Below are 26638 nucleotides of genomic sequence, written 5' to 3' on the forward strand. Positions count from 1 at the left end.
AAAAAAAAAAAAAAAAAAAAAAAAAAAAAAAAAAAAAAGGGGGTTTACAATTTGTACCACAATGGATGATGTAGTACGGGCACTGATACAAGCCACGGCGGCCCAGCAGGAAGCTACCCGTGTCCAGGCAGCTGCCCAGCAAGAAGCAGTGCGGCTGCAGCAAGAAACTAACCGCCTGCTGATGGACCAAGCGGTTCAAGACCGAGCTGTGTTGCAGGAACTGGTGGGCCAGGTAAAGACCCTTGCAGAAATGAACCGTGGGCATGATGGGACACGGCTCATACGGGCTAACCACTGGCTGCAGAAAATGACAAGGGAAGATGACATAGAGGCATACCTTCTGGCCTTTGAGAGGACAGCTCTACGGGAGGCCTGGCCTCGAGATCAGTGGGCTAGCATCCTGGCCCCGTTCCTGTGTGGGGAGGCCCAGAAAGCCTACCATGATCTGCCTGACGAAGCTGCAGCAGACTACTCCCAACTGAAGGCAGAGATCCTGGCCAGATCTGGGGTAACATCCGCAGTACGGGCCCAGCGGTATCATGAGTGGAGGTACCGGGAAGACAAAACCCCGCGGTCCCAATTATATGACCTCATCCATCTCGCACGAAAATGGTTGCAAACAGAGTCCCGGAGTCCGGAAGAGGTACTGGAGGTTCTGGTCATCGACCGGTACACGAGGGCATTGCCACCAGATCTCCGCAAATGGGTAGGCCAGAACGAGCCGTGCACTTATGATGAAATGATCACGCTGGTAGAAAGACGCATGACAGCCAAAGGATTGACCCAACTACGCAAGGAAAGCCCTTTCCGTAGCAAACACCCAACCCCAACCCGGGAAGGAGGGACAGTCAAACCCCTGGGGAGTCCTAGGTGGGGGAAGAGGGGGGCTGAAAACCAACAGAGACTCCAGAAGGAAGGGATTGGCCTGAGTGGAGGGAACTCGGTGACTAAAACCCCTAGCCCACAGGATGGGAGACTGACTAGAAATAGTTATAGATGTTATGCATGTGGGGAGTGGGGACACATAGCCGCACAATGTCCTAGCACTGAAGAGCCTATGCAATGCAACTTGGGGGATTGGGACGTCCCATGCTCCCTTATCCACCTGGCGGGCGTTGCATTAGCCCCACATAACTATACCAGGCCAGTGAAGATAAATGGAACAGAGACTACAGCACTGGTGGACTCAGGAAGTGCTATCACCCTTATATCGGGTAAGCTGGTAAAAAGTAGCCAGCTGCTGCAAGCCAAACGTGTAGCAGTAACATGTGTGCATGGGGCCATGAGCCAATACCCCACCATCCCTGTGGAGATAGAGGTTCAGGGGAACCCCATTGAGGTAACAGTGGGCGTTGTACCTAAACTCCCATATCCTGTAGTTATTGGGAGAGACTATCCAGGGTTTGATAATTTACTTCCCCCCGAGAGGCTGCAGGGAAGTGGAGACCCTGTTGACAGCGACTCATCACTGGGGGAATGTCAACCCCCAACGTTTTCTGAGTTTTCTCAGGATCTATTCTCAGCCCCCCAAAAGACCCGGAAGACAAAAAAAAGAGAGGAAGGCCGCGAAGGCTTTGGGAACCCAGATCCTGACCCAAAGCCAGAAGACTGCGCTAGTAGGCCGACGGACACGAGCAACCAACAGTGAAACTACCAATACAGAAGGTGAGCCGGTGGCTGGCCCCAGCCATGAGGGCGACAGGCCATTGGAAGAAGCAGAAGCTGACCCCTGGGAGCTCAAACAGGGTAGTCCGGGGAGAGAGACGTTCGGACGGGACCAGGCGGAGGACCCCAGATATGATAACGTCAGGAAAGAGGTGGCTGAGATAGATGGGATACCAGTGGAGGGGAAGGTCCGAGGTCCAGGACCCTACTTTATGGTGAAGAAAGATCTCCTGTACCGTGTGGTGCAAATGCAGGAGCAGGAGATACATCAACTTCTGGTGCCCCGAAAACATCAAAAAGCCATATTGAGCCTCGCCCACAGTCACTTGTTTGGAGGACACTTAGGGGTAGAGAAGACCCAGGCCAGGATCCTGCGGAGGTTCTTCTGGCCAGGAATACATGAAGATGTCAGGCGATACTGCACCTCTTGTCCAGAGTGTCAGCTACATAGCCCCCGCCCACACTTGCGGGCCCCTTTGATACCTCTTCCGATAATAGAGATACCATTTGAACGCATAGCCATGGATCTGATTGGGCCCCTAGAGAAGACAGCTCGGGGCCACCAACATGTGCTGGTTGTACTAGACTATGCAACCCGATACCCGGAAGCTGTCCCCCTACGCAACACAGCTTCCAAGACAATAGCTAAGGAGTTAGTACAGATCTTTTCCCGGGTCGGGCTTCCCAAGGAGATGCTGACTGATCAAGGGACACCTTTCGTGTCTAAATTGATGAAAGATCTCTGTTCATTACTCCATGTACAAGCTCTACGGACCTCTGTATACCACCCACAAACAGACGGCCTGGTGGAAAGGTTCAATAGGACCCTCAAGGCCATGATCAGGAAAGTGGTGAGCCGGGATGGGAAAGACTGGGATACCCTATTGCCTTACCTCATGTTTGCCATCCGGGAAGTTCCACAAGCCTCCACAGGTTTCTCTCCATTCGAACTTCTATATGGGCGCCACCCCCGAGGCATATTGGATATAGCCCGAGAAGCCTGGGAAGAGGAGCCAAATCCCGGAAGGAACATAGTTGATCATGTACTACAGATGAGGGATCGGATAGCCCAGGTTACACCCATTGTACGAGAACACTTGGAAAAAGCACAGGAGACCCAACGGACCCATTATAACCACCAAGCAAAGCTTCGACGGTTCCAACCGGGGGATCGAGTAATGGTCCTGGTACCCACAGCAGAAAGCAAGCTGTTGGCCCAGTGGCAGGGACCCTATGAAGTAATTGAAGCCGTGGGAGAGGTAAACTATAAGGTACGGCAGCCAGGCCGTAGAAAACCGGAGCAAATTTACCACATCAATCTTCTAAAACCTTGGCATGATCGAGAGGCATGCTTAGTCACCCGGGAGACTCTTCCCCAGGAGGATAATGTACATGAGCAAGTAAAGATATCACCCGACTTGACGCCAATCCAAAAGATCGAGGCAACCGATATGATTAATCGTAACCGAGATGTTTTCTCTACAAAACCGGGGCGGACAACTGAGACCTATCACCATATCCGCACGATCCCTGGAGCCAAAATAACACTGAGACCCTACAGAATCCCAGCAGCCAAAAGAGAGGAAATCAAGGCTGAAGTAAAGAAAATGTTAGAATTAGGCGTTATTGAAGAATCCTACAGTCAGTGGTGCAGTCCAATTGTTCTAGTGCCCAAACCTGATGGTACCATGAGATTCTGTAATGACTTTCGCCGACTGAATGAAGTATCCCAGTTTGATGCATACCCCATACCACGCATCGATGAACTGGTTGACCGGCTGGGTAGTGCCCGTTTCTTGACTACCCTGGATCTGACAAAAGGGTATTGGCAGATTCCCCTGACCAAAGAAGCTAAAGAAAAGACAGCGTTCTCCACTCCAGACGGGCTATTCCAGTACACTGTTCTCCCTTTTGGATTACATGGGGCCCCAGCCACATTCCAGCGCCTCATGGATAAGCTGCTGCGCCCCCATACTAGTTATGCAGCTGCATACCTAGATGATGTCGTCATCCATACGCCAGACTGGGGAACCCACTTGGAGAAGGTTGAGGCAGTGCTACGCACCTTAAGGCGGGCTGGCCTCACCGCTAATCCTGCTAAGTGTGCCATAGGACTAGCAGAGGCTAGGTACCTAGGATATATTGTAGGGAGGGGTATAGTAAAGCCCCAAACTAATAAACTAGAAGCAATTCAAAACTGGCCCCAGCCAACCCGAAAGAAGCAGGTCCGTGCATTCCTAGGCGTGGTAGGCTACTACCGTCGGTTTATCCCCCACTTCGCCAGCAGGGCAAGTCCTCTAACAGACTTGGTGAGGGCTCGAGGTCCGGACATGGTGAAGTGGACCGACGCTGCAGAGGGGGCGTTTGTAGACCTTCGGACGGCCCTCTGTAATGACCCCATACTCATAGCCCCAGACTTTACCAAAGAGTTTATTTTACAGACAGATGCTTCTGAAGTGGGGTTGGGGGCAGTTCTGTCACAAGTGATTGGAGATGAAGAACACCCAATACTCTACCTCAGCAGAAAGCTGCTCCCACGAGAACAGAAGTATGCAGTAGTCGAGAGAGAATGCCTCGCTGTCAAATGGGCCATGGAGACGCTGCGTTATTACCTCTTGGGCCGGCGATTTACTCTTGTGACGGACCACGCACCCCTCCAGTGGATGCAGAGAAATAAGGAAAAGAATGCAAGGGTCACCAGGTGGTTCTTATCCCTACAACCATTCCAGTTCCGTATACGGCATAGGGCTGGATGCCACCACGGCAACGCTGATGGTCTTTCACGAGCACATTGCCTGGCGTCCCAAGTTGCGCAACCCTATGGTGTTGAGCAGAGGGGGGGGATATGTGATGGAGCAAGGCCGGATGGCTACAGGAAAGTAGTGAGGAGTAGGTATGTTAGCTCCAGGCTAAGCAAATCCCTAGTACCATAGGTACCAAAATGGCAGTTGCTCCAGGCTAATCAAGGCACCTGGGGCCAATTAAGAACCTTCTAGAAGGTACCAGAGAGAGCTACATTGATTGGAGCACCTGCAGCCAATCAGGACAGGCTAAACAAGGCACCTGATACCAATTAAGAACCTTCTAGAAAGTACCAGAGAGAGCTACATTGATTGGAGCACCTGCAGCCAATCAGGACAGGCTAAACAAGGCACCTGGTATAAAAAGGGTGCTTACTCCAGTCTGAGAAGGAGGAGCCAGAGGAAGGAAGTGTGTGTGAGGAGCTGGGAACAAGAGGACCAAGGAGCTGAGAGTGAGCTGCTGGAGGACTAAGGAGTACAAGCAGTACCAGACACCAGGAGGATCCTTCGGTGAGGATAAGGAAGGTGTTTGAAGGAGGCTATGGGGAAGTAGCCCAGGGAGCTGTAGCAGTCAAGCAACAGTTACAAGTAATACTATAGAGACTGCTGCAATTCACAGGGCCCTGGGCTGGAACCCGGAGTAGAGGGTGGGACCGGGTTCCCCCCAAGTCTCACTACTCCTAAAACAGACTCAAGAGTTGATCCAGACTGTGGGTTTTGTCCAAGGGGAAGACCACTGAGGGGAGGAAAACCCGCCAATAAGCGCAGGACCTACTAGGGGAGAGGAGGAACTTTGCCACACAATCTAATCAGTCTTTTTCATTGCCCTAGGTGAGTGAAGTGCAATACAGAAGCAAGTAGTATATGAGCACTGGAAACGAAATTAGATTTTCAGATTCCAGCTTTGATATCTTAAGACTTTTAATAATTTAAAACGGCTAATAATATAGTAATTATAACATTAAAATGCGAATCTTATTTATCAAATATGTCCCTTTTTTATTTCCCTTCTTTATAGTGTTGCATGAATAATGAAACTTTAACTTAATTAGTTTGTCGTACTAAAACTCAGAAACCTGGCATACAGGGAACAGTCCCCTGTGATGGTGAACAGTTTGTTTGCTATGTGTGTGAGAGACAGACTTTAACTTGGGGAGAAATCATGAGAGAGAGCTCATTCCTGGTGGGGGTTTTTTTTCTCCAGTTTTGACAGCCATCGGAGGCACTGCAGACAGTGAGCCCTGTCACTTCCCCTTCCTGTTCCTGGAGAAGGAGTATGCAGAATGTACTGCTGATGGGAGGGAAGATGGCAGGCTTTGGTGTGCAACAACCTATGATTACAAGAGAGATCAAAAGTGGGGCTTCTGTGAAAGTAAGTAGCAGAATATTTACTGAGTTTAATGGTCTCCTTATCCCTTGTGGGCAAGTGTCTCCATAAACATAAGGTTTGCACAGTAGAAGTAATGGGAAAGGGAGAGCCATCCTAGTGTCATAGATATCTGTTCCCACATTATCATGTGGTACTCCCATTTCCTGGGTTCATGGAAACTGAAAGTGACCTTAATGGGTACAATTTGAGAGTTACATGGGGAATTCACTGTATACATCCCACTGAAGTCAGTGGCTTGCTGCACAAATATGACCCTTTTGTCTCTTGCAGAAAGGAAGCCAAAACATGTGTGTTTGAGGATATTTTATCTCTTTTATCCCCACCTTTCCAGGAGGATGATTTGAGCAGCATGGTGATAGCAAAATAAATGAAAGACTAGGCAAATGCACAAAAAAGGGTGGCTATAAAAACCCAACAGCCCATTGAGACAACTTTCTCCCTCATTGCCAGCACAACCTCTGTATCTTGTCTTGCAGTAACAAGATCATATGTAGGGCCCTACCAAATTCACGGTCCATTTTGGTCAATTTCACAGTCATAGGATTTAAAAAATTGTAAACTTCATGATTTCACCTATTTAAATCTGAAATTTCAGGGTGTTGTAATTTGTAGGGATCCTGACCCAAACAGGAGTTGTGGAGGAATTGCAAGGTTATTGTAGTGGAGGTTGCAGTACTGCTACCCTTACTTCTGCACTGCTGCTGGCAGCTGCACTGCCTTCAGAGCTGGGCAGCTGGAGAGCGGTGGCTGCTGGCTGGGAGCCCAGCACAAAAGGCAGAGCTGTCATTAGCAGCAGCGCAGAAGTAAGGATGGGCCCTCAGTCAGCAGCCACCACCCTCCGGCCACCCAGCTCTGAAGGCAGCTGCGCAGAAGTAAGGGTGGCATGGTATGGTATTGCCCCACTTACTTTTGTGCTGCCGATGATGGAGCGCTGCCTTCAGAGCTGGGTGCCTGGCCAACAGCTACCATGTTTCAGCCACCCAGCTCTGAAGGTAGTGGAGAAGTAAGGATGGCAATACCACGACTCCCCTAAAATAACCTCACAACCCCCCTGAAACTCCCTTTTGGGTCAGAATCCGCAATTTGAGAAATGCCGGTCTCCCTTGTGAAATCTATATATAGTAGAGGGTAAAAGCACACAAAAGACCAGACTTCACGGACTGTGACGCATTTGTCATGGCCGTGAATTTGGTAGCACCCTAATCATGTCGCCAAGGAAGAATCTGCCATGAAGACCCAGCAGAAACAGATGTTTATGAGACCAGCCTCTTGCATTTGATTAAACCACTTATCTTTTTTCTTTTTTAGCTGAAGAGCAGTCTAATAAGAGAAGACAGATGCAAGAAGCAGAGGATGTTTACCAGACTGGGATGAAAATCCTTAACGAGAGCAGTAAAAAGGCACAGAAGAAAGAGTAAGTCCATGCTTGAACATTAACATAGGTCTTTCTTGGGAGACACGGATGACTTGGTTTGGTATGATGTCTTGTAACCAGGACACAGCTTAATGAGACACTGGGTTTTAGACTTGAGTGATACTAGAAGTTATATAGACTTAGTTTTATATAAATCAGTCATGTGGCATTGAGAATAAATGGTAATTAGAGAACATTCACAGGAGCAGAAACTCATGACAGCTTTCTTTGAGTAGATCCACAAAAAGTAGCTAGACTTTTTCCATTATGGAATGTGTGCAGATAATTCTAACAATGTTCGTTGTGCTGCTAAGCAATGCAATTCTCTACTTCAGAAAAAGAACCGTTGTTTTTTCTCTAGCCATGTAACAAGAGCTGGGCAGGAGGAATCTGGGTTTTTTTGTTTTGTTTTTTTTCACACACAATTTCAAGATTTTTTTTTTAAATCCATCCTATAGCAGGACAAACCTAAAACCTTTTGAAATCTGTAATGAAAAAAGAGACAACACCCCCCCCATCCCGCCAACAACCTGAGTAGCCAATAGTCTAGTGGTTAGCATGCTCACATGAGATGTGGGAGATCCAGGTCCAAGTCCATGCTCTGCCTGTTGAGTCCTTAACCACTTGTCTGTGGTTTCATTGAAGCTATTATGTTTACATGAAAAGTTTTTGACAGATATTTTCTGAGTTAAAAATCAGAAAAAGGCTTTGTCAAAAAATTCCTGGCCCTCTTTATACCTAACCTATACTGAGAACATGAATTGTAGAAATGTTTTTGTTGTAATGTGGTACCTACTTCAGCAGCAGAGAGGACTATCTTAGAACAGCCCCTGCAGGATGTAACAGCTGCCATAATATGAACTCTTAAAAACTCAAATCTGGACTCACTGACATTTGACATATCCAGTGCCTGTTTGGCACCTTTTGAGACTCCTGAGATCTTTTTCCCTTTCAACTCAGGATTTCACTGACTTCTTCAAAGATTAGATTAACAAGATTCAGTAGGAACTTCTCTACTGTTGCTTGGTTACCATGAAAGCACTATATATAACTGCAAAGTATTGATTATATTCTCTGTTCTAGCTAACTAACTCAGTTACTACAATTTAGTTTTGTATAACATAATGGATAAATGCAAAAGAGGAAACCAAGGAAGAGCAAGGGTGAGATGAAACTCTCATTCTGCTCAGTCTGGATTCTTTGTGCTCCATCCATCTAGTAAATCAGCAGCAACGTCAGGTAGTTCCGACTTACTGTAAATATTGTAAATCATGTGTATTGCAGTAGCATCTAGAGGCCACATTTAAGATCAGGGCCTCTTGTACTAAGGCACTCTACATAGACACAATAAGAGACAAAGACCTCCAAAAGTTTAGTTTTGGCAAGACAGAGTGGGAGAAAGGAAGCATTATTCCCACGTTACACATGGGAACTGAGGCACAAGAGGCTAAGTGATTTATCCAAGGTGATGCAGGAAATCTTTGACAAAGCCAGGCATTGGACTTTGAAAATCTGGTTCAGTCCAGTACCTTAGCTGCAAGATCATCCTACTTTTTGTGCTTTAAATATTATAGGAATTAGTAGCAGTGGTCTTTCAGTTTCAGGTCACTACTCACCTTTCTATTAAACATAAGACTACAAGAGAGTGGTGCGAAAGAAACCAACATAGAGCCTGAAATATAAAAATTTATTTATAGGGGAAAAAGAAGTCGTCCAGAGAATAGGAACTGGAAAGCAAACAAATAGGAGCAAAGAAGGAAGTGAGACAATTTGCTTTAAACTCTTCAGGATAGTTTAATATCTTCGACAGATTAAAGTATACAAAACAATTTTTTTATACGTTAACCTGTTTAGATGGTACCTTTTGGGGAATCACAGTTCTAGATGTCAGAATCACAGTGAAGAGACCTTTTGTCTATTTCAATCATGGATCTTGCAAAATCAGCAAAACTAATTTAGCAAAAAGGTCTTTTCCCAAAAAGTCTCATGGTTAATCTAGCCACTTCATTACAACAGTAACAACTACGTAATCATTTTAGCCCAGTGTTTGTATGGATTTTAGTTTATGCTTTTAGTTTAAATTGATTTAATAGTGAAGTGAAACAAGATAGTTGAGTTGATGCCTTCTGTTTTTTCATGTGACATATGAAACCATTAAAAAGCAGTGGTGATGGTAACTTTACTTTTGTCACTAGATCCTGTGTCTGGTGTCTTCCATTACCAGAACAACAACAGAAAAAAAACCTCTGTAGTGAGCAGGTGTCTGACTCTGTGAACTGTTAAAAAGGCTCATGAATAATACTAATTTATATGTTAACAGTGTGGAGGATTGTGAACCCATAAATAGGCTCTTAATTTGTGGTGTCTTAATCATGTGAGGTTTTGAATATTATACCATGTTTAAAAAGGGAAATGCCTGCAAATTAGATAGTGGTAGATACAGAATGGCAATTAGAACAGAGTGAGGCAGTGAAAAGTTTCCTCTGTAGCTTTTAGCTTTACTGATAGAACTTGTTTTGTTTGTTTAAAGGTGACTAAACCTTTAATTACATTCTTCTTTAAGAGCATATCAGTATCTTCTGAAAGCAGCCGACATGAACCATACCAAGGCAATGGAAAAAGTGTCTTATGCTCTATTGTTTGGGGATTACCTGAAGCAAAACATCCAGTCTGCTAAAGAGCTGTTTGAGAAACTGACTGAGGAGGGATCTCCTAAAGGGCAAACGGTATGTATGCTCTAAAGCAGTGGTCCCCTTACTGTGGGAAATGCCTGTCCAGGGGGTTGTAGAAGAATGTTTGGGGGGATGCAGAAGGGCCTGGGCCAGTCCCCATGGGGGTCAGGGAAGAAGCGCCACTCAGTCCCACTCTGCCTCCAGCTCAGCCCCGATCCAGCCGCGGCGCCGCTTCCAGCCTTAGCTGTCAGTTCCTGAGCCCAGCCGTGGCTCCCAGCCACAGCTCCACTCCCAAGGGGGCATGGGCAGATTACAGTAAAGGGGCACTGCTCTAAAGGGAGCTTTTGTTTAGTGTTCATGTTGTCAGCTTCAGCCATGACCAAGGGCGGGATGGGCCATGAAGACTGACCTCCCTTCTCATCTCTAGAATGGGATGAGGAACGTTGATGGGGGAAGCTGACTCTGCTTTTCCTTGGGCTATAAATGTTTTGTGGATAAACAGGACTTAAGTCTCTTGGGCTGCAATCCAGCACCTTTTTTGCTCTTAAATAAATAAATCTGACATCTAGAACTTATGTTTTGACCTAATGACATTTAAAAGGAAATTCTTTTTTATTTTTTTTAAACCTATGTGTAAGTAGTGAGTTCTGGTCTGTTCATCGCTTAACTAACTACCAGCTTGGGTACAGGTCAGGAAGATACAGGCAGCCACAATTTGAAGACTCTAGCCAACCAAATATCTTTTAAACTTCTGAGTCAATGGCCTGGTGCTGTTTGTTTGGCTATGGGATTTCCATAAAGATACCTGCTGATAGTTAAGCTCTTTCAAGGTTATCTGGGCTACACTGGGAATTTGACAACTGTTGGATGAAACATAATTGCCCTTTTAGTCACAAACATACATGTTTTAAATGTTCTATAATTGTTGACTTTTGGTTTCAAAGGCAGTAGGTATCAACACAGAATTTTCATTAAATATTTACACATACACTTTATGCAAGGTGCAGATATCTGATTCTGAAGGAAAGCCTCATCCTAACACCTTAAACTTGAGTCTGAGATGTTCCCCCCCCCACACACACACTTCTATCCCTTAATTTCTCTTCTGTCTACATCCACTTCCACTTCCTCACACACACCTTAATGTCATTGAAGTACCCACTCTAAGTAGGAGGCTGAAAAATAATTTTTGTAGTTTTTATTTAAATGTCTTTTATAAAAATATACAAACTTCTGGCAATGGAGTGGAACGCAGATATTCCTATAAATATAACCATGTGCATATAATCACATTAAGTGGAATTTTTTTGTTAAAAAAGTGCCTATGCGAGTCTAAAGGCATTATACAGTCTAAACATATGACCAGTAATGTATTACTTCAAAGATCTCCTGCCCCATTCAAGTAAACTCCCTCACTCCACTCCATAACCTAATTCAACCCCTCCTCCTGGGAAAATAAAGGCATCTTGGAGCATGCTGTGTGAAGTTCATTCTCTTAATATCCATGTTCTATCAAAGGAATGGAGGTGATTCAAAGGCATGTTAGCGGCACTGAGGTTTGTTTGTAACTTGTCTAAAGGGTAGGACTATTGTTTTGAACAGTTGTCTAAATGAGTTCTGTTCCCCTTCCCTTACTCCTCAGCCCTGCGTCTGCAGCCCTGAATATCTTGAGAGCAAATGACAAGCAATAGAACTTTTTCAGTGACTGTTACAGTGTAGGGCTGCTGAGTACTGGAAATATCAGCAGGAACACTTGTATCTTTTTTCAGTTACTAAAGACTGTCTACAAGAAAGAATTATTGAGGGAGAAAGCTAGAGCATAAGCCCCTTATTCACCTAGCACAGGGGTTCTCAAACTGGGGGTTGGGACACCTCAGGGTTATGAGGTTATTACGTGGGGGGGTCACGAGCTATCAACCTCCATGCCAAACCCTGCTTGCCTCCAGCATTTATAATGGTGTTAAATATATTAAAAAGTGTGTTTAATTTATTGGGGGAGGGGGGTGTCACACTCAAAGGCTTGCTGTGTGAAAGGGGTCGCCATTAAAGAAGTTTGAGGCCCACTGACTAGCAGTATTCATACTGCAGTACCATCACTACCATACATCTACACTGGAGGTTTTTAAGTGGAATTACATATTAGTCTTCATTCCAGGACACAGATGTTTTGATTGTGGTTACAAATGTCTGTAGATTAGTATGTATAAACCTGTTGGCTATCCTGTCTCCACAATTTCAGGCAGTGAGGTCCAGATCAAGACTGATGCATGATTCATGACTTGCCCATAGCTGTGTTACTTCTGAAATACTGTATGCAGCCATCACTGATAACTGATCAGCTGGTGTGGCTACAACAGACTTCAGGTTTTGGTGGAATTATATTAACTGTTCACTGTAGGTGAAGTCTCTTGATTATCCTAACATGTCAAACTTTGGAAGTTTAGCTCTTATATTTGTGTGTGACACTGTATCTTCTATGTTCTCTCTCTGATGGCCCACACAGCTGTACCAGGTGGCGGAGCTAGAACAGTACTTATTTTTGTTTTTTCTTCAGAAAGTTCTAGGTGTCATAACTAATTAGATTTACAGTCGCAAATGATTACTGCCCAGCAGCAAAACTGATCATATACAAATAATGAATTAGCTCAGCCAACCAGTAAATTAAAGCACCTGCCCCCAGGAATATACATACTCAGACTCTGCCTTGGCCAGATTTTTATCAAATAGATTTTGCAGCATACCTGAAAATCCATCAACTCTGGGCTATTTTGAGCCAAGGTGGAAAGTAAGTTCCACAGTCCCAGAGCCCTCTTGGAGAACACCCTGCCAGCAGCTCCTTCTCTATATAGAACTTAATTTTCAATGCTCTATACAAAAAATTAAGTAATCCTTGCAAAACACTCCATGTGAGAGAGAAGTTATTTCTGTTTTACTAATGAGGGAACTGAGGCATAGAGGTTAAGGTGCTTGCTTAAGGCAACTCAGCAAGTTTGTCAGTCATTATTAGATCTCTTGAGTCTTTGGCTTGCAGCCCTACGCTCCAGTGGATACTAGACAGCTCTGCCTCTTCTAGAACATAAGAGAAATCCATGCTAGCCTACTTGACCTTGGAGAAATCATATGCTTTATATTTAATAATAAATGAATTAGACATGGGGGTTACCCAAATAAAGTTGGCTTTTTGGTCTGCTTATATGCACTCAAGTACCTGTTATGTTGCAGTGACCTGGAAAACATATTTACCTTTTTTTTGTTCCTAGTCTACAAACCTTAATCCTTAAATTTCCAAATATTCATTGAGTTGTATTTTTATTTCAGGCTCTTGGATTTCTCTATGCATCTGGTCTTGGTGTTAATTCCAGTCAAGCTAAGGTAACTCTGTCAAATCTTCACTTTTGCTTTTATTTCACTTCAGATGCAAATGATTAAATATCTTCTATTCTTATTCTAGGCCCTTGTTTATTACACTTTTGGAGCTCTCGGAGGAAATCTGATAGCGCACATGATTTTGGTAAGTGAGATTTCATAGCTAATACACAGAACTAAAGTTAATAGAAATGCTCCTTTTTTATCTAATTTTATATCTGATTATTAAGATCATGAATGTTTTATATTCTCCTAAAAGTGTAAGTGCTCAGTTTTTAAACACAAGAGCATGTCTATACAGTGCTGCTTATTGCCTACCCATTCCATTACTATTTAATACAGAAACCTTCCACAGAAGGTGGAAGCTTGAGTCTCCTTCACAACTGTTTTGTCCTTATTTATCTCCAGGGATTTCAATTAAGTTACTGGTATAAATGAGAGGAGACTCAAGCCCTTAAAAACCAAAGCAGGATCTTGTTTTTCTCCAACAGCACGTATAAAACACACAAATAGAATATGGTATATAAAATTCAAACCCTTTAAACAGAATGTGTTAAATTGTTGCTCCTGAGGCATCAAAATCTGCTTAGTTGTTTTGTTTGATTTAAAACACAAGGCTCATTGACTACTCTTGCATTGATTTATAGGGCCCTACCAAATTCACAGCCATGAAAAACGCATAATGGACCATGAAATCTGGTCTTCCCCCATGAAAGCTTTTTACCCTGTACTATACAGACTTCATGGGGGAGACCAGCGTTTCTCAAATTGGGGGTCCTGCCCAAAAGGGAGTTGCAGAGGGGTCACAAGGTTATTTTAGAGGGGCTGCAGTATTGCCACCCTTACTTCAGCTCTGCCTGCAGAGCTAGAGGGCCAGAGAGTGGCAGCTGCTGACTGATGGCCCAGCTCTGCAGGCAGGAGCGCAGCAGTAAGGGTGACAGTATCATACCATGCCATCCTTCCTTCTGTGCTGCTGCTGGCAGCGGCTCTGCCTTCAGAGCTGGGCTCCCAGCTGAAGGCAGCACCGCCACCAGCAGCAATGCAGAAGTGCGGATAGCAGTACTGCAACCCACTTAACAATAACCTTGCAACACCCCCCGCACCACACACACACATCTCCTTTTTGAGTCAGGACCCCTACAATTACAACATCAGATTTAAATAGGTGAAATCATGAAATTTACAATTTTTAAAATCCTAAGACAATGAAATTGACCTAAATGAATTTGGTTGGGCCCTATTCATTTGTGTTAGGAGTACGTCTAATCTTAAGCATTTCTTCTGCTGTGAAAAGTTGATGAAAGTCGCACGTGTGCATCAAGCTATTTAACTGCATAAAATGTCCAATAAGTGGCTGTATAACAACTGATGGTTCCTTGCTTTTGTATCTTTGCAGGGTTACCGGTACTGGGGTGGGATAGGAGTCCTTCAGAGTTGTGAATCTGCTCTCACTCACTATCGACTTGTGGCTAATCATGGTAAAAAAAATTCATATTAACGAAGGTGCAAATCTAGAATTACCTACAATATATGTCTGGGCATACTTCAAAATATTTAGAATTTTATATTCTTTCATTAGTTGAACACACTGGTAAGTTAGCTCTTACAGATATTGTAGACCAATTTATGATAACTTCTTCCATGTATAACCTTTAAATTTAAACTTTTAATTCTGAAGGATGCCAAAGGACTTCACAAATGGGTATTGCCAGGCATGATTAATCTTCTAAATTAACTGATCTTTCTAGAAAAACTTAATAGATTTTTTATTTATTTAAAAAATATTCTTTGAATTCTGGAAATTCAGAGTTAATGTTGGTTGTGGAACCTAAACTGTCTTGCACTATGCACCATCCACGTATGGCAGAGTCACAGCTAAAACTGCCTACTCCCCTTTATCACCTGCCTACAATACACAAAATTATATAATATCTCGTTTGTTCTTGAGAAATACTTACTTAATATACAGCCTTATTTGCCCAGTTTATGGGATCTGGGTGGATGTTGGATTTTGATAAAACCAGTCTTTTTGGTGGTGTGCCAAAAATGTAGCGCTCAGTTGAAAGTTGTCTGCAAATGGCTTACTTCATATGTCTTAGTATGTTAACTTCATGTTCCTTTCCTTGTTCTTCTCATCTTCTTGTCACCAGTGGCTAGCGATATATCTCTGACAGGAGGCACAGTTGTGCAGAGAATTCGCCTGGCAGATGAAGTGGAAAATCCAGGAATGGCCAGTGGGATGCTGGAGGAAGATTTGATTCAATATTACCAGTTTCTAGCAGAGAAAGGAGATGTACAAGCACAGGTATGATCAGTGTGACATGATGGGGTGGGACTCTTCCGGAGGCTGTTGGAGCAGTTGCAAATGTATGAAGCTCTCAAGAATCCAGTTTTTTCTCTTACTCCCAGACCAACATGATTACTAGAACTGATCAGAAATTTTTCACTGAAACTTCTTTTGATGGAAAATAGCTTTCTGATTATATTTTTGTTTTGTTAAAATTTTCAGGTATTTGTTGAGAAACAGTCTTGATTTTTCAAACTTAAAAATTCCACCAATAAAAATTGACGAACAAAATTTTTTCTTTTTTTTTTTGGTGTGTGCTTGGAAAATAAAATTCCTCTTTTGATCAACATTCTAATGGTTGCTTTCCTCACACCCTGAGGAGGAGGGAGCTTTGCAACACTCCAAACTCCTCTGGCCAGTTTAGGAGCAGAATTGGCTGTTGTGGAGGGAGCCTTGGCCAGAAGGACTGTCACAGTGCAGGGCCTTCAGGACAGAGGAGTAGAGGACTGCTGAGGGCCTTGGAGAGACCAATATCACCATAGTTAGGTATCTTGTCTGTGGTTGTAAGGTGGCTAGATTTAACTAGAAGAACTGTCATCTGTAACCATGAATGTTCTCCATCCCCCTTTGTTGCTGTTCTCTGCCTCAACCTAGCATTACATTAGAAATGTTCACCCTAAGGAATAAACATGGCACAACACTGGAGTGGCCTTTGGACCAACAGCATACCAACCATGTATGGCAGCAGTGACACAGTTAAGTAGAAGCCAAAGGGTCTTTGGTGGAGTTCAAAGCTGTCATGAAGAAATGTATAGTAGTCATCATTTAAAGTAAGTGTTTGCCAGCAGGGATCTTGCAGTGTTATCTGAGATGCTGTAGTTAATTCTTGTAAATATATGGAAATACTCCATTCCGTATACTGCTGTGTGGTCACTGATGGCAAATAATCTGTTGCGTGTAAAACGAATTGTTTTCAGTGGACAAGTGTCCACATCACAACTGTCCTTAATTGGCTCCTTTGTTAGCAATCTCAGCAGAGAGACCATTGAAAATAAAATAGCCCTTCCAGGTCAGGTTTGGGGCACACTGGTAGGGCCAGGTGGAGGAAGCTTGGCCTGCCACTGCCCACATTGTATCTATTCTGTGGGTAGAGGATTTTGCTGTCTGTAGAGTGTAAACATGACTCCCTTCCTCTATATTTAATCCACATTAATGGAAGGAATCAGAAAGAACTGAGAGATGACTGACCATAACAAATAAAAAAATTGAGAGGATAGGATTTTTAAAAACTAGGGTAACAAATTCAAAGATGCTCAATCTTTTTTTATATCGTAACAAGGATCTTAAACCTGGGGGAGCCAACTCATTTGCTTTAATCACTCTTTTGCCTCAAACTGTGGTGACTACTGAAGCAGAATAATTTTTGTTTTCAAGCTTATTTCCTTTAATCTTTATCTCTGATAAACAATTTGGTATGCTGTTTGCTGTGCATGTGATTAATTTACTCAATTTGTAATTGTATTGCTTGTGTATAAAGCTTCTGTATACAGGGAGACACGATGCTTTAAGTTTTCGTTTTATTTTTCAGGTTGGCCTTGGTCAGTTACATTTACATGGAGGAAGAGGAGTGGAGCAAAATCACCAGGTACCCATTTTACGTCATTGCTGGCATTTATGCCCTAGTGATAAATATAATGATTTACAAGAGAGTAAATTGTCTAGTCCTCCTGAAAAACTAAAACTCTTGTCTAAATGTTGGCTTGATACAGCAATTGTGACTGGCATTCTTAGCTAGTTGTATGCACTATTCTGATTGGTAGAAGGACCCAGATTCTCTCCCTGCCCCACATTAGTTGAAGACATTGGAGATGAAGTCAAAATACATGGCGCAGGATTCCTGTACAGAAGAGACAACAGACTTCATTGCACATCTCAGTGACTGGGCTTTTGCATGTGTAAGAGGCTTTTCGTGGTGTGCTGATGCATAGATTTGAAATTAGAATCTGGCCAGTGTTGTTTACAAGAATTGTTGCCATACACTAAATATACTCTTTCATGGCTGAATAAGCAGCAAATGGATGTGTGGCTTTCAGTACTACCAGGTGTTCACAATTCCCAGCTCAGTGCTGGGTTGGCTTATGCAATAGGAAGAAATTGACTTGCTGCAAAGGCAGACAGAATTTTTAAAAAGCTTATGTGATGGTAAATGAAGAGTTGGTGTAACTCAGAGTGGGCATGTAATGAAGATGATTATTCCAGACTAATTCCCAACAAGAGAGTGAATGAACCCTGCAGTTGTCTTTAAGTCAACTTAAAACAAACAAAAACATTCTTTGTTCAGCATTGTTTTTGATCCATATGTATCATTCATACTGGGCACAGCCACAGAGTCTGCACTGAAGATGGAGGCAATTTGAAATACCTAACATGCAGTTTTGTGGCTGCCAGAGTGATCAAGTGTTCCCACTTGCCTCTCAAGTATCAATCAAGAATTTAAAACCAAGTCCTCCTCATAGAGCCAGCAGCTAGTTCTGGTCAAACTGAACTTTAAATTTACCTGACTTAAATGAGCTTTCCCTATTGACATCAAACAATCTCAGAACAGTACAAAATCTAAATATCTACCCAGACTGGAAAACATCCTATAGACACACACGTCCCTGCAATTAAGTTTTTTGGGATGAGTTAGGCTAGGCTAGTAGGGCTCAGCTGCATAAACTGCTCACAACTGGAAAAATGAGGCATTGCCTCCTGAATTTTGGGGGTATGCCAGGCCAACAGTGGCTGCTGGTCTAGGTATGCAAATTATGTGGGGTAAATCTCCTATTATGTATATTTAATCATTCAGTTGACTTGGGCAAACTATCTAATTAAACAGCTCCAGTTTCCCAACAGTGACACTCAACTTTGTGTTAAAATCTTGGGCAGGATTTTGGCCATTCTGTGCTTAAAAGCGAGAGCCATTCTGCAGATAAAGGAAGACCAGGCAGGTTTCATGCATGGCAGGTTGTCCTCAGACATTCTGTGTAGCCTTTTCTATGGCAGCAAAAAAAAAAATGCACCTGGGGACAGTGCTCTCAAAATGGATTATGGAAAAAGAATTGTAATTATAGAGTGGATTTACCTTATGCAAATGCCTAGAGAATTAATCTTCTGAGACAGGTTGATATGAAGCTGCTTTGTAAATTGAAATGAATAGCATTATTTCTGACCCCTCTTGCTAACTTATGGCATGCCAGGGGATGTTCATCTTCATGTTGGAACCTTTACTGTACATCGCAAGCAATATTTGGTAATATACCTGTTACCAATGGAGTGTAATATAGAATCTACAAACACTATTTGTTTATGGAGTAAATGCTTTTATTGACTAAAATACTTTTGGATTCTTTCTCACAGAGAGCATTTGAATACTTCAACCAAGCAGCTAATGCTGGTAACTCGCATGCCATGGCCTTTCTAGGAAAGGTAAGACACAAGTATTTTCCAGAGCATGCAAATGTGGATGATTGTTTCATCGGGAGCTGCTGGGTACTCTCCACGTTTTGAAAATCAGGATGATTATTTAGTTGCCTGATTAAAGACTTCAGCTCCTCAATTAGGCATTCGTTTTAAAACAAACAAAGCCTCTTTAGAGAGACAAGGAGGGTGAAGTAATCTCTTATTGGACCAACTTCTGCTGGTGAAAGAGAGACATTTTTGAGCTACACAGAGCTCTTCAAGTCCTAATGCTTTAGAGGAAAGTGTAAGAAACTTCACAGTAATCTGTCTCCCTGAGCAGCCACAGTAATACAAGAATTCTAGCTCTGCCTTATTGACACCTAAGCCTTTCCAGCATATTAGGTCTATGTGTGTATGGTATACACTACTGTTAATGGAGCGATGTGGTAGCTCAACTTTTTCCAGAATGCCTTTTGATGAAATACAATAGTTTCCCATAACAAAGCCTCCTAATCAACATCATCTTATTGGTTAAAGAGCAATTTCTTTTCATAGAAGTGAGGGTTTTTTTATTTTTAAAAGACAATTATTGAGCCTTAGTCTAAAAACACCTCTTTTCTTATCTATACATGTTAAAATTTGCATTAATTTTTTTGTAAATTTTCAATGACAGCCAATAAAAGAAACGGACATGAATTCAACATCGAACATTAATCGAGGTTCTTCACTTCTCCCACTTAAAACTAAACTATACCCCTATCTTAATTAACTGTTAGTTGTGCTTTTGTTTCCCAGATGTATTCGGAAGGAAGTGATATCATACCCCAGAGCAATGAGACTGCTCTTCAGTATTTCAAGAAAGCTGCTGATATGGTATGGTTTTTGTTTTTTTTTTACTCATGAGTTAGAAATATAAAGCCCATATCTGCTGAAAGGTAGATCGTGATTGGTTCACAAAAGTCTCCCTTTGACTTCATTTTTTGTAACTTAAATAGCTTAAAAATTCATATGTAAAGTACTTTACAAACATAGACTGTTTCATAAGACCTAAAATTAAGCTTCTGACCACAGTGCTTTGTGGAGTCTGCTCAATGCAACAGGTGCAACAATTCTCTTATGACATGCAACTGTTGATTCTGTTTTAGATGTTTAAATCCCATCTCTAAATTTCTCCTGCACTGTGTGTGGGGTGTGTGTCGTCTTCACTTACTCTCCAAAATGGTTGTATAGTGTAGCTATAAATTAAACTGACACTGTGTTCTACTAGGGGCTGCAGTTTGTTTCTCTTGTCCATGCACCATATGCTTTCATTTCCTTTGATAATATGTTCAGATTATCTCACTGAGTTTTAAATACAAAAGAAGCTTGAGCATTTAAAATGTTTATTTTATGGGAAGATTAGCTTGACGCAGAAGTAGCTTTTTGGGAAAGAAATACAGTGTATGTATAAAATGTGGTGAGAATGCAGTTCTTTCGGTTTGGGGATGAAGTCCTAGTACACCTCTACCTCAATTTAATGCTGTCTTTGGGGGCCAAAAAATCTTACCGCGTTATAGGTGAAACTGCATTATATTGAACTTGCTTTGATCCACCGGAGTGCACAGCCCCGTGCCGCCCCCCATCCCCCCGGAGCACTGCTTTGCCGCGTTATATCCGAATTTGTGTTATATCAGGTCGCGTTATATCCAGGTAGAGGTGTACTTTTCTTGCTCTTCCATGCCCTGCAAGCTAACTAACATTAGCAACTTGATTACTGCTTGAATTTGTCAAGATACCTGGGATGAGATTCTCACGCCTTTCTAGACCTTTTACACCACTCCAGCACTTTTTACCCAGCATAACAGTATCCTAACAGCCTTGGCTGGGGGAGATTCCCCCAGTGTATGCACTGTGGAAGTCAGCTGTGTAAAGCTGCCTTCAGAGGAACACTCACAAGCCCTGGTGTATAGAGGTGGGTGTCGGGCACAGCCATAGCACACAGTGCTGTAGAGATTCTAGGCTATGCTGTAGGCCATAAATTGACTATTCCAGAGAGGTTGTCATAACTTAGGGCCCCAAGGCTATTTGCTACACCACAGGCCCCTCCAGCCCTCAGAACAGCCCAGACTCAGGAGCACATAGGTGGCTGAAAGCTACCTTAGTGCCACCTCCCCTTGGCCTGCAAGTTCTGTGCTGTGTCTCTGAGAGGTACAGCACAGGATCTCACTTCTGGCATTGGGCACACCCTAGTTTTCTACTGAAATCAATGGAGTGGTAACAGAACAAGTGTAGCACAATAGGCGCCAAGGAGAGGCTAGCACCATAGGGCTTAAAGAGGGACAATGACATATTAAAGAGTTTATGAAAATCTGTTAATCTTCAACAACAACTATCCTAGAGGACATTAAAGGACCATATTAAAGACTTTGGTAAAACTTGTAGCCAGGTCCCCCACTTTTTTTTTCCTCGAGTGGTTTTTTTTCTTTGTCAGGGTAATCCAGTTGGACAGAGTGGACTAGGAATGGCTTACCTGTATGGAAGAGGAGTTCCAGTGGTAAGTCTGAATAGTATCTTTTCAGTCCTGATCACCTAGTGAAAAAATCAGTCAATTTCTAAAATACCTGGTTGGTAGAAGAGAGGGATAAGTGTTACATAATCTTATTTGCTGACTTTTCCTTCATAGGTAATCATCTTTTAGTTGCTCAGATCCTATGGATATAAGTTGGAAAAGTAAAACTCCAGTACTGAGAAACATAATACCCTGATATTTTCAAATAACTTGAACACCCAGTGCCCATTAAAGATGTTACTAGTCACAGGACTGAAATAATTCTTAAAATACAAAACATACTGTAGAATACTTTTAAAATCCAGCTTTATTTTGTCTTGCAATTAGATGTAGTTCTGAACTATTTCTTGGTTCAAGGACACACAAGTCTATGTATAGATTTTTATGGAAATCTGCAGAGACAAATGCTTACATCACTTGCCTTGCTAGCGATCCCATGTGCAAGATGTACCTTCCTGGAGTTCTAGGTATTCAGCTTTGCAAACAGATACATTCAAAATTCAAGGTGTGTCTGTAGTTGAGCTGAACTATTTTAAAGCTAAATAGTGCAGCTAAGAGTTCTAGAGCTGTTTTCTCCTGAAACAGTACAATGTGTCCATTCCATTTAGCTTAACAAACTAATGTCCATGCACAGCATTGCAATCAGCCATTGTAGTATCAAAGCTTTATGGATATCCATCCTATAGCTACTGGCATAGGTTTTTGAAGCAGAGGTTTGTTGGAGAACCTGTAAAGTATTTAGTGATTTCTTGGGTGTCCTAAAAGACTGAGATAATAGCCCTATTTTCGACACTTGCCATCAAGTGGTAGAGAATAGTCTACTCTGAAGAGAACATAAAAAGCATAGAAACATAGGGCTGGAATGGATTGTGAGGGTCATCTAGTTCAGTCCTCTGCACTGAAGCAGGACCCTAGTATACCTAGTCCACTCCAACAGGTGTTTGTCTATCTAGCTTGTTCTTAGAAACCTCCAGTGACAGGGATTCCAAAATTCCCTTGGAGGTCTAGTCCAGAACTTCACTATCCTTATAGTTAGAAAGTTTTTCCTAAAACTTAATCTAAATCTCCCTTGATGCAGACTAAGCGGAATACTTCTTGTCCTGCCTTCAGTTGACATAGAGAACAGTTGATCCCCATCTTCTCCGTAACAGCCGTTAACAATTTGAAGACCATTATTAAGTTCCCCCTCACTCTTCTTTTCTCAGGACTAAACATGCCCAGTTGTTTTAACCTTTCCTCATAGATCAGGTTTGCTGAACCTTTTTGTAGCTCTCCTCTGAACTCTATCCAGTTTGTCCACATCTTTCCTAAAATATGGCTCCCAGAACTGGCCACACGCTCCAGCTGAGGCATCACCAGTGCAAGGTAGAGCGGGGCAGTTACCTCCCATCTCTTACATGCAACACTCATGTTAATACACCCCCCAAGAATGATAGCTTTTTTCACAACTGCATCACACTGTTGTCTTACTCAACAGAACTCTTATTTGTGTTTTATGTGTAACTCTTCTACATAGCTGGACAAGAAGCATTAATGTATTTATTCTCCTGTTGTCAGCAGAAACCTATCTTATAAAGATTTATGGGCATATAATCCATACTTGATGCACAGATACATTCATACAAGTTCATCCTCATTTTGATGAGGATATATCTCCTTAGTGTGCCACCTTGCTAGGTTCTGTAATGACTCAACCTGTCTTCCTGCAGAATTATGAACTGGCATTAAAGTATTTCCAGAAGGCTGCAGAACAAGGATGGGTAGATGGGCAGCTTCAGCTGGGCTCAATGTATTACAGTAAGTGGTTTCAGAATGTTGTTGCATTAAGTATTCACTAGATGGCGCTGGGACACTAGTAGTGTGTTTAACATATATGAGTCAGTACTGTATATTCATCATAAGAATTTAGACCACCTAGCACAAAATATAGTAAAATAGTCTTAATGTTCCTTCAGTTTGAATACTTAGACCTTACCTGATGGAATTTTTCTTAACAAATTGCCTTCAGCTACTGTTATTTAATTGTTAAAATTAAAAACACAAGTACTATATCCTTAATTTTGGTTGCAATTCTGCCTTTGTGAGGTATTCATTCGCAATCTCTGAATAGTATTGACCTCTGGTGTGGCTTCTTTCTTTGTAGATGGCATTGGAGTGAAGAGAGACTATAAACAGGCTTTGAAATATTTTAATTTGGCCTCTCAGGGTGGTCATATTCTGGCTTTCTATAATCTGGCACAGATGCACGCCACTGGCACCGGCGTGATGCGCTCCTGTCATACTGCTGTCGAGGTGAGGACCTCTCTTCATAAACTTACAACCCAGGCTAAGTCGTAGAGCTGGTCAGGAATGTTTCGATTTGATTATTTTTGTAGAAAATGCTGACTTGTCAAAACAAAACTGTTCATGAGAAGCGATCGGTTTTGTTCTGAAAAAAATTGAAAATGTCTTGATGCTTCTGAAATAAAAATTTCAGGGTTTTTTGTTAGAAATTATTTTTTGTTTTGAAATTTAAGCTAATTAAAAATAGGTCAAAATTGAAACAATGTTTCAATTGATTCCAACCAATTTTTTTTTCCAGTCTGTTTGTGAAAATCTTCAAGATTTTGACTTTGTCCCCATACAGGACAGGAAAATTTTCAAATTCTTAAATGTTCTTGGGACAGGAAAAGGGTTTCTCATCTAGTTCTAATAATATGTGAAACTGAGTGAAATTTACTGACTGTAAGTAGGCTGCAACCCACTTGAAATCAGTGGAATTGTACACTTCCCCCAGTCCCCACTAGTATTGAATTTTTCCTGTTGAGTTTGGACCCTATTTCACAGTATAACTTGATAAATGAACAAGCTCCTATATATTCCAGGCAAGGTTCCTAAATTCTGTGGCACTCTGCAGTGTCAGACTGGAAGTGTTGCAGTAGCTTCACTTAAATTGGGGGGGGGGGGAAAAGCGGGGGAAGGGGAAGGATTTTTAATATGAAAGCAAATGATACAACCAAGACAGTAGTCCCTATTTATTTTGAAACGTGAGTTCTCCAGCTAGGGAGGGCCTCAAGATTATCTTTATAATGGAGAGCTAGAAAGTGTTTGCTTGTTTGCTTTTAAGCTGAGGTTTTGAAATAATGTGGATTCTGCCACAGATTTTGTGGAAAGTGTGGGCCCTGTGCACAAACACATGCAATACAGACAATTTTGAATTCTAAACAGCACTTTCTTAAAAGAAACAAGAAAACTGGTGACCTCATTTTTCCTTATGCTGTCTTGCCTGGGATACATATTCACTTTGCTTGGATTAGCCACTTATTCTTCATACTGGTTGAGGTATGGACCTCCTACAACAGCGACTGCCTTTTGGATCTAGAGTTATACTCAAAGAAAGCTAGTGTTTTACTGGTTTGTTCTGAGGCTGTTGTATTCCTGCTGTACTTGCATTGTTAAGGATGTGCTATTAGACTATTAAGCCACTTAGGTCCTTCTTCTTATACGTTTCTTCCTGTTTCCAGAACCACTACTGTCCACTTAAATAAACTGTTTGAAAGGCTGTCTAAGACATACCGCCTCTTATCCTTTAAACAATAAACTTCTGAAGAAGCTCCTGATAATTGTGTGGTGTTCTTTTTTTTCCCTACAGTTATTTAAGAACGTATGTGAACGAGGGCGCTGGTCTGAGAGACTCATGACTGCCTACAATAGCTATAAAGATGGTGATTCAAATGCTGCTGTGGTTCAATATCTCCTGTTGGCAGAACAAGGCTACGAAGTGGCACAGAGCAATGCTGCCTTCATACTTGATCAGAGTAAGGGGCTGTGCTAGCTTGTGTCAAACAATAGTTTGTTGTGGGTTAGTGGTAACTGTCCATTTAACATGCAATGCATCATCAAGCAAGGCATACCTAGGATTAAGTAGCTGGTCTGAACTAATAAGGTTTCTTGGAAAGCAAGAATTCTCCCCCGTCCTGACTGCCTCCTATATTCAGAAGTTATTGACTCTGTTTCTCTTGCCCTGTAAAGATATTTTTCTGGTCTGAATGTTAATGAACATTTGAAGTTTGACATACCTGTGTTACGGAAGGAGAGGGTGAGACAGTGAGGCCTAGTGCTTTACTTCTTAGGGTATGTCTACACTACGGGATTATTCTGATTTTACAGAAACCGGTTTTTTAAAACAGATTGTATAAAGTCGTGTGCACGCGGCCACACTAAGCACATTAATTTGGCGGTGTGCATCCATGTACCGAGGCTAGCGTCGATTTCCGGAGCATTGCACTGTGGGTAGCTATCCCGTAGCTATCCCATAGTTCCCGCAGTCTCCCCTGCCCATTTGAATTCTGGGTTGAGATCCCAATGCATGATGGGGCAAAAACTGTCATGGGTGATTCTGGGTAAATGTCGTCACTCAATCCTTCCTCTGTCTGCCGTTGCTTTCACGATCATTTCGCGCCCTTTTTCACTTGGATTGCCCTGGTAGACGCCATACCATGGCAACCATGGAGCCTGTTTTGCCTTTTGTCACTGTCACCGTATGTGTACTGGATGCTGCTGACAGAAGCGGTACTGCAGTGCTACACAGCAGCATTCATTTGCCTTTGCAAGGTAGCAGAGACGATTACTATCCCTATTGCACCGTCTGCCATTGTAAATTGGCGATGAGATGATGGTTATCAGTCGTTTTGCACCGTTTGCATTTGGAAATTGGCGATGACGGTTATCAATCCTTTTGTACCGTCTGCTGCTGTCATGGGTGCTCCTGGCTGGCCTCGCTGAGGTCGGCCGGGGGCGCATGGTCAAAAATTGGAATGAATCCCTGGGTCATTCCCTTCTTTATGTTTTGTCTAAAAATAGAGTCAGTCCTGCCTAGAATATGGGGCAAGTGTACTAGAGAACCAGAGAGCATAGCCGCTCTGTGTCAGAGCCCCAGAGATCCCGCAGAAATGATGAGCTGCATGCCATTCTAGGGGGTGCCCCTGCAACAACCCCACCCGTTGCTTCCCTCCTCCCCCAACCCTCCTGGACTACCGTGGCAGTGTCCCCCCCATTTGTGTGATGAAGTAATA

At 42.6% G+C, this 26638-nt stretch overlaps 1 protein-coding gene across 1 annotated transcript in view; it reads left to right on the top strand.

Moving 5' to 3' along the window:
* The window catches only part of SEL1L (SEL1L adaptor subunit of ERAD E3 ubiquitin ligase), a 59666-nt gene that overhangs the window by 17417 nt on the left and 15611 nt on the right, over positions 1-26638 (top strand). The window contains exons 4-17 of the mRNA XM_045015065.1: positions 5671-5838; positions 7165-7270; positions 9834-9996; positions 13261-13314; positions 13394-13453; positions 14705-14786; positions 15459-15613; positions 17184-17240; positions 18995-19063; positions 19832-19909; positions 21507-21569; positions 23294-23381; positions 23728-23876; positions 25216-25381. Of these exons, the coding sequence (XP_044871000.1) occupies positions 5671-5838; positions 7165-7270; positions 9834-9996; positions 13261-13314; positions 13394-13453; positions 14705-14786; positions 15459-15613; positions 17184-17240; positions 18995-19063; positions 19832-19909; positions 21507-21569; positions 23294-23381; positions 23728-23876; positions 25216-25381 (1458 nt within the window). The remainder of the gene's footprint in view (positions 1-5670; positions 5839-7164; positions 7271-9833; positions 9997-13260; positions 13315-13393; positions 13454-14704; positions 14787-15458; positions 15614-17183; positions 17241-18994; positions 19064-19831; positions 19910-21506; positions 21570-23293; positions 23382-23727; positions 23877-25215; positions 25382-26638) is intronic.

This window comes from Mauremys mutica, chromosome 4, assembly GCF_020497125.1.
Source record: "Mauremys mutica isolate MM-2020 ecotype Southern chromosome 4, ASM2049712v1, whole genome shotgun sequence".
Lineage (NCBI taxonomy): Eukaryota > Metazoa > Chordata > Testudines > Geoemydidae > Mauremys > Mauremys mutica.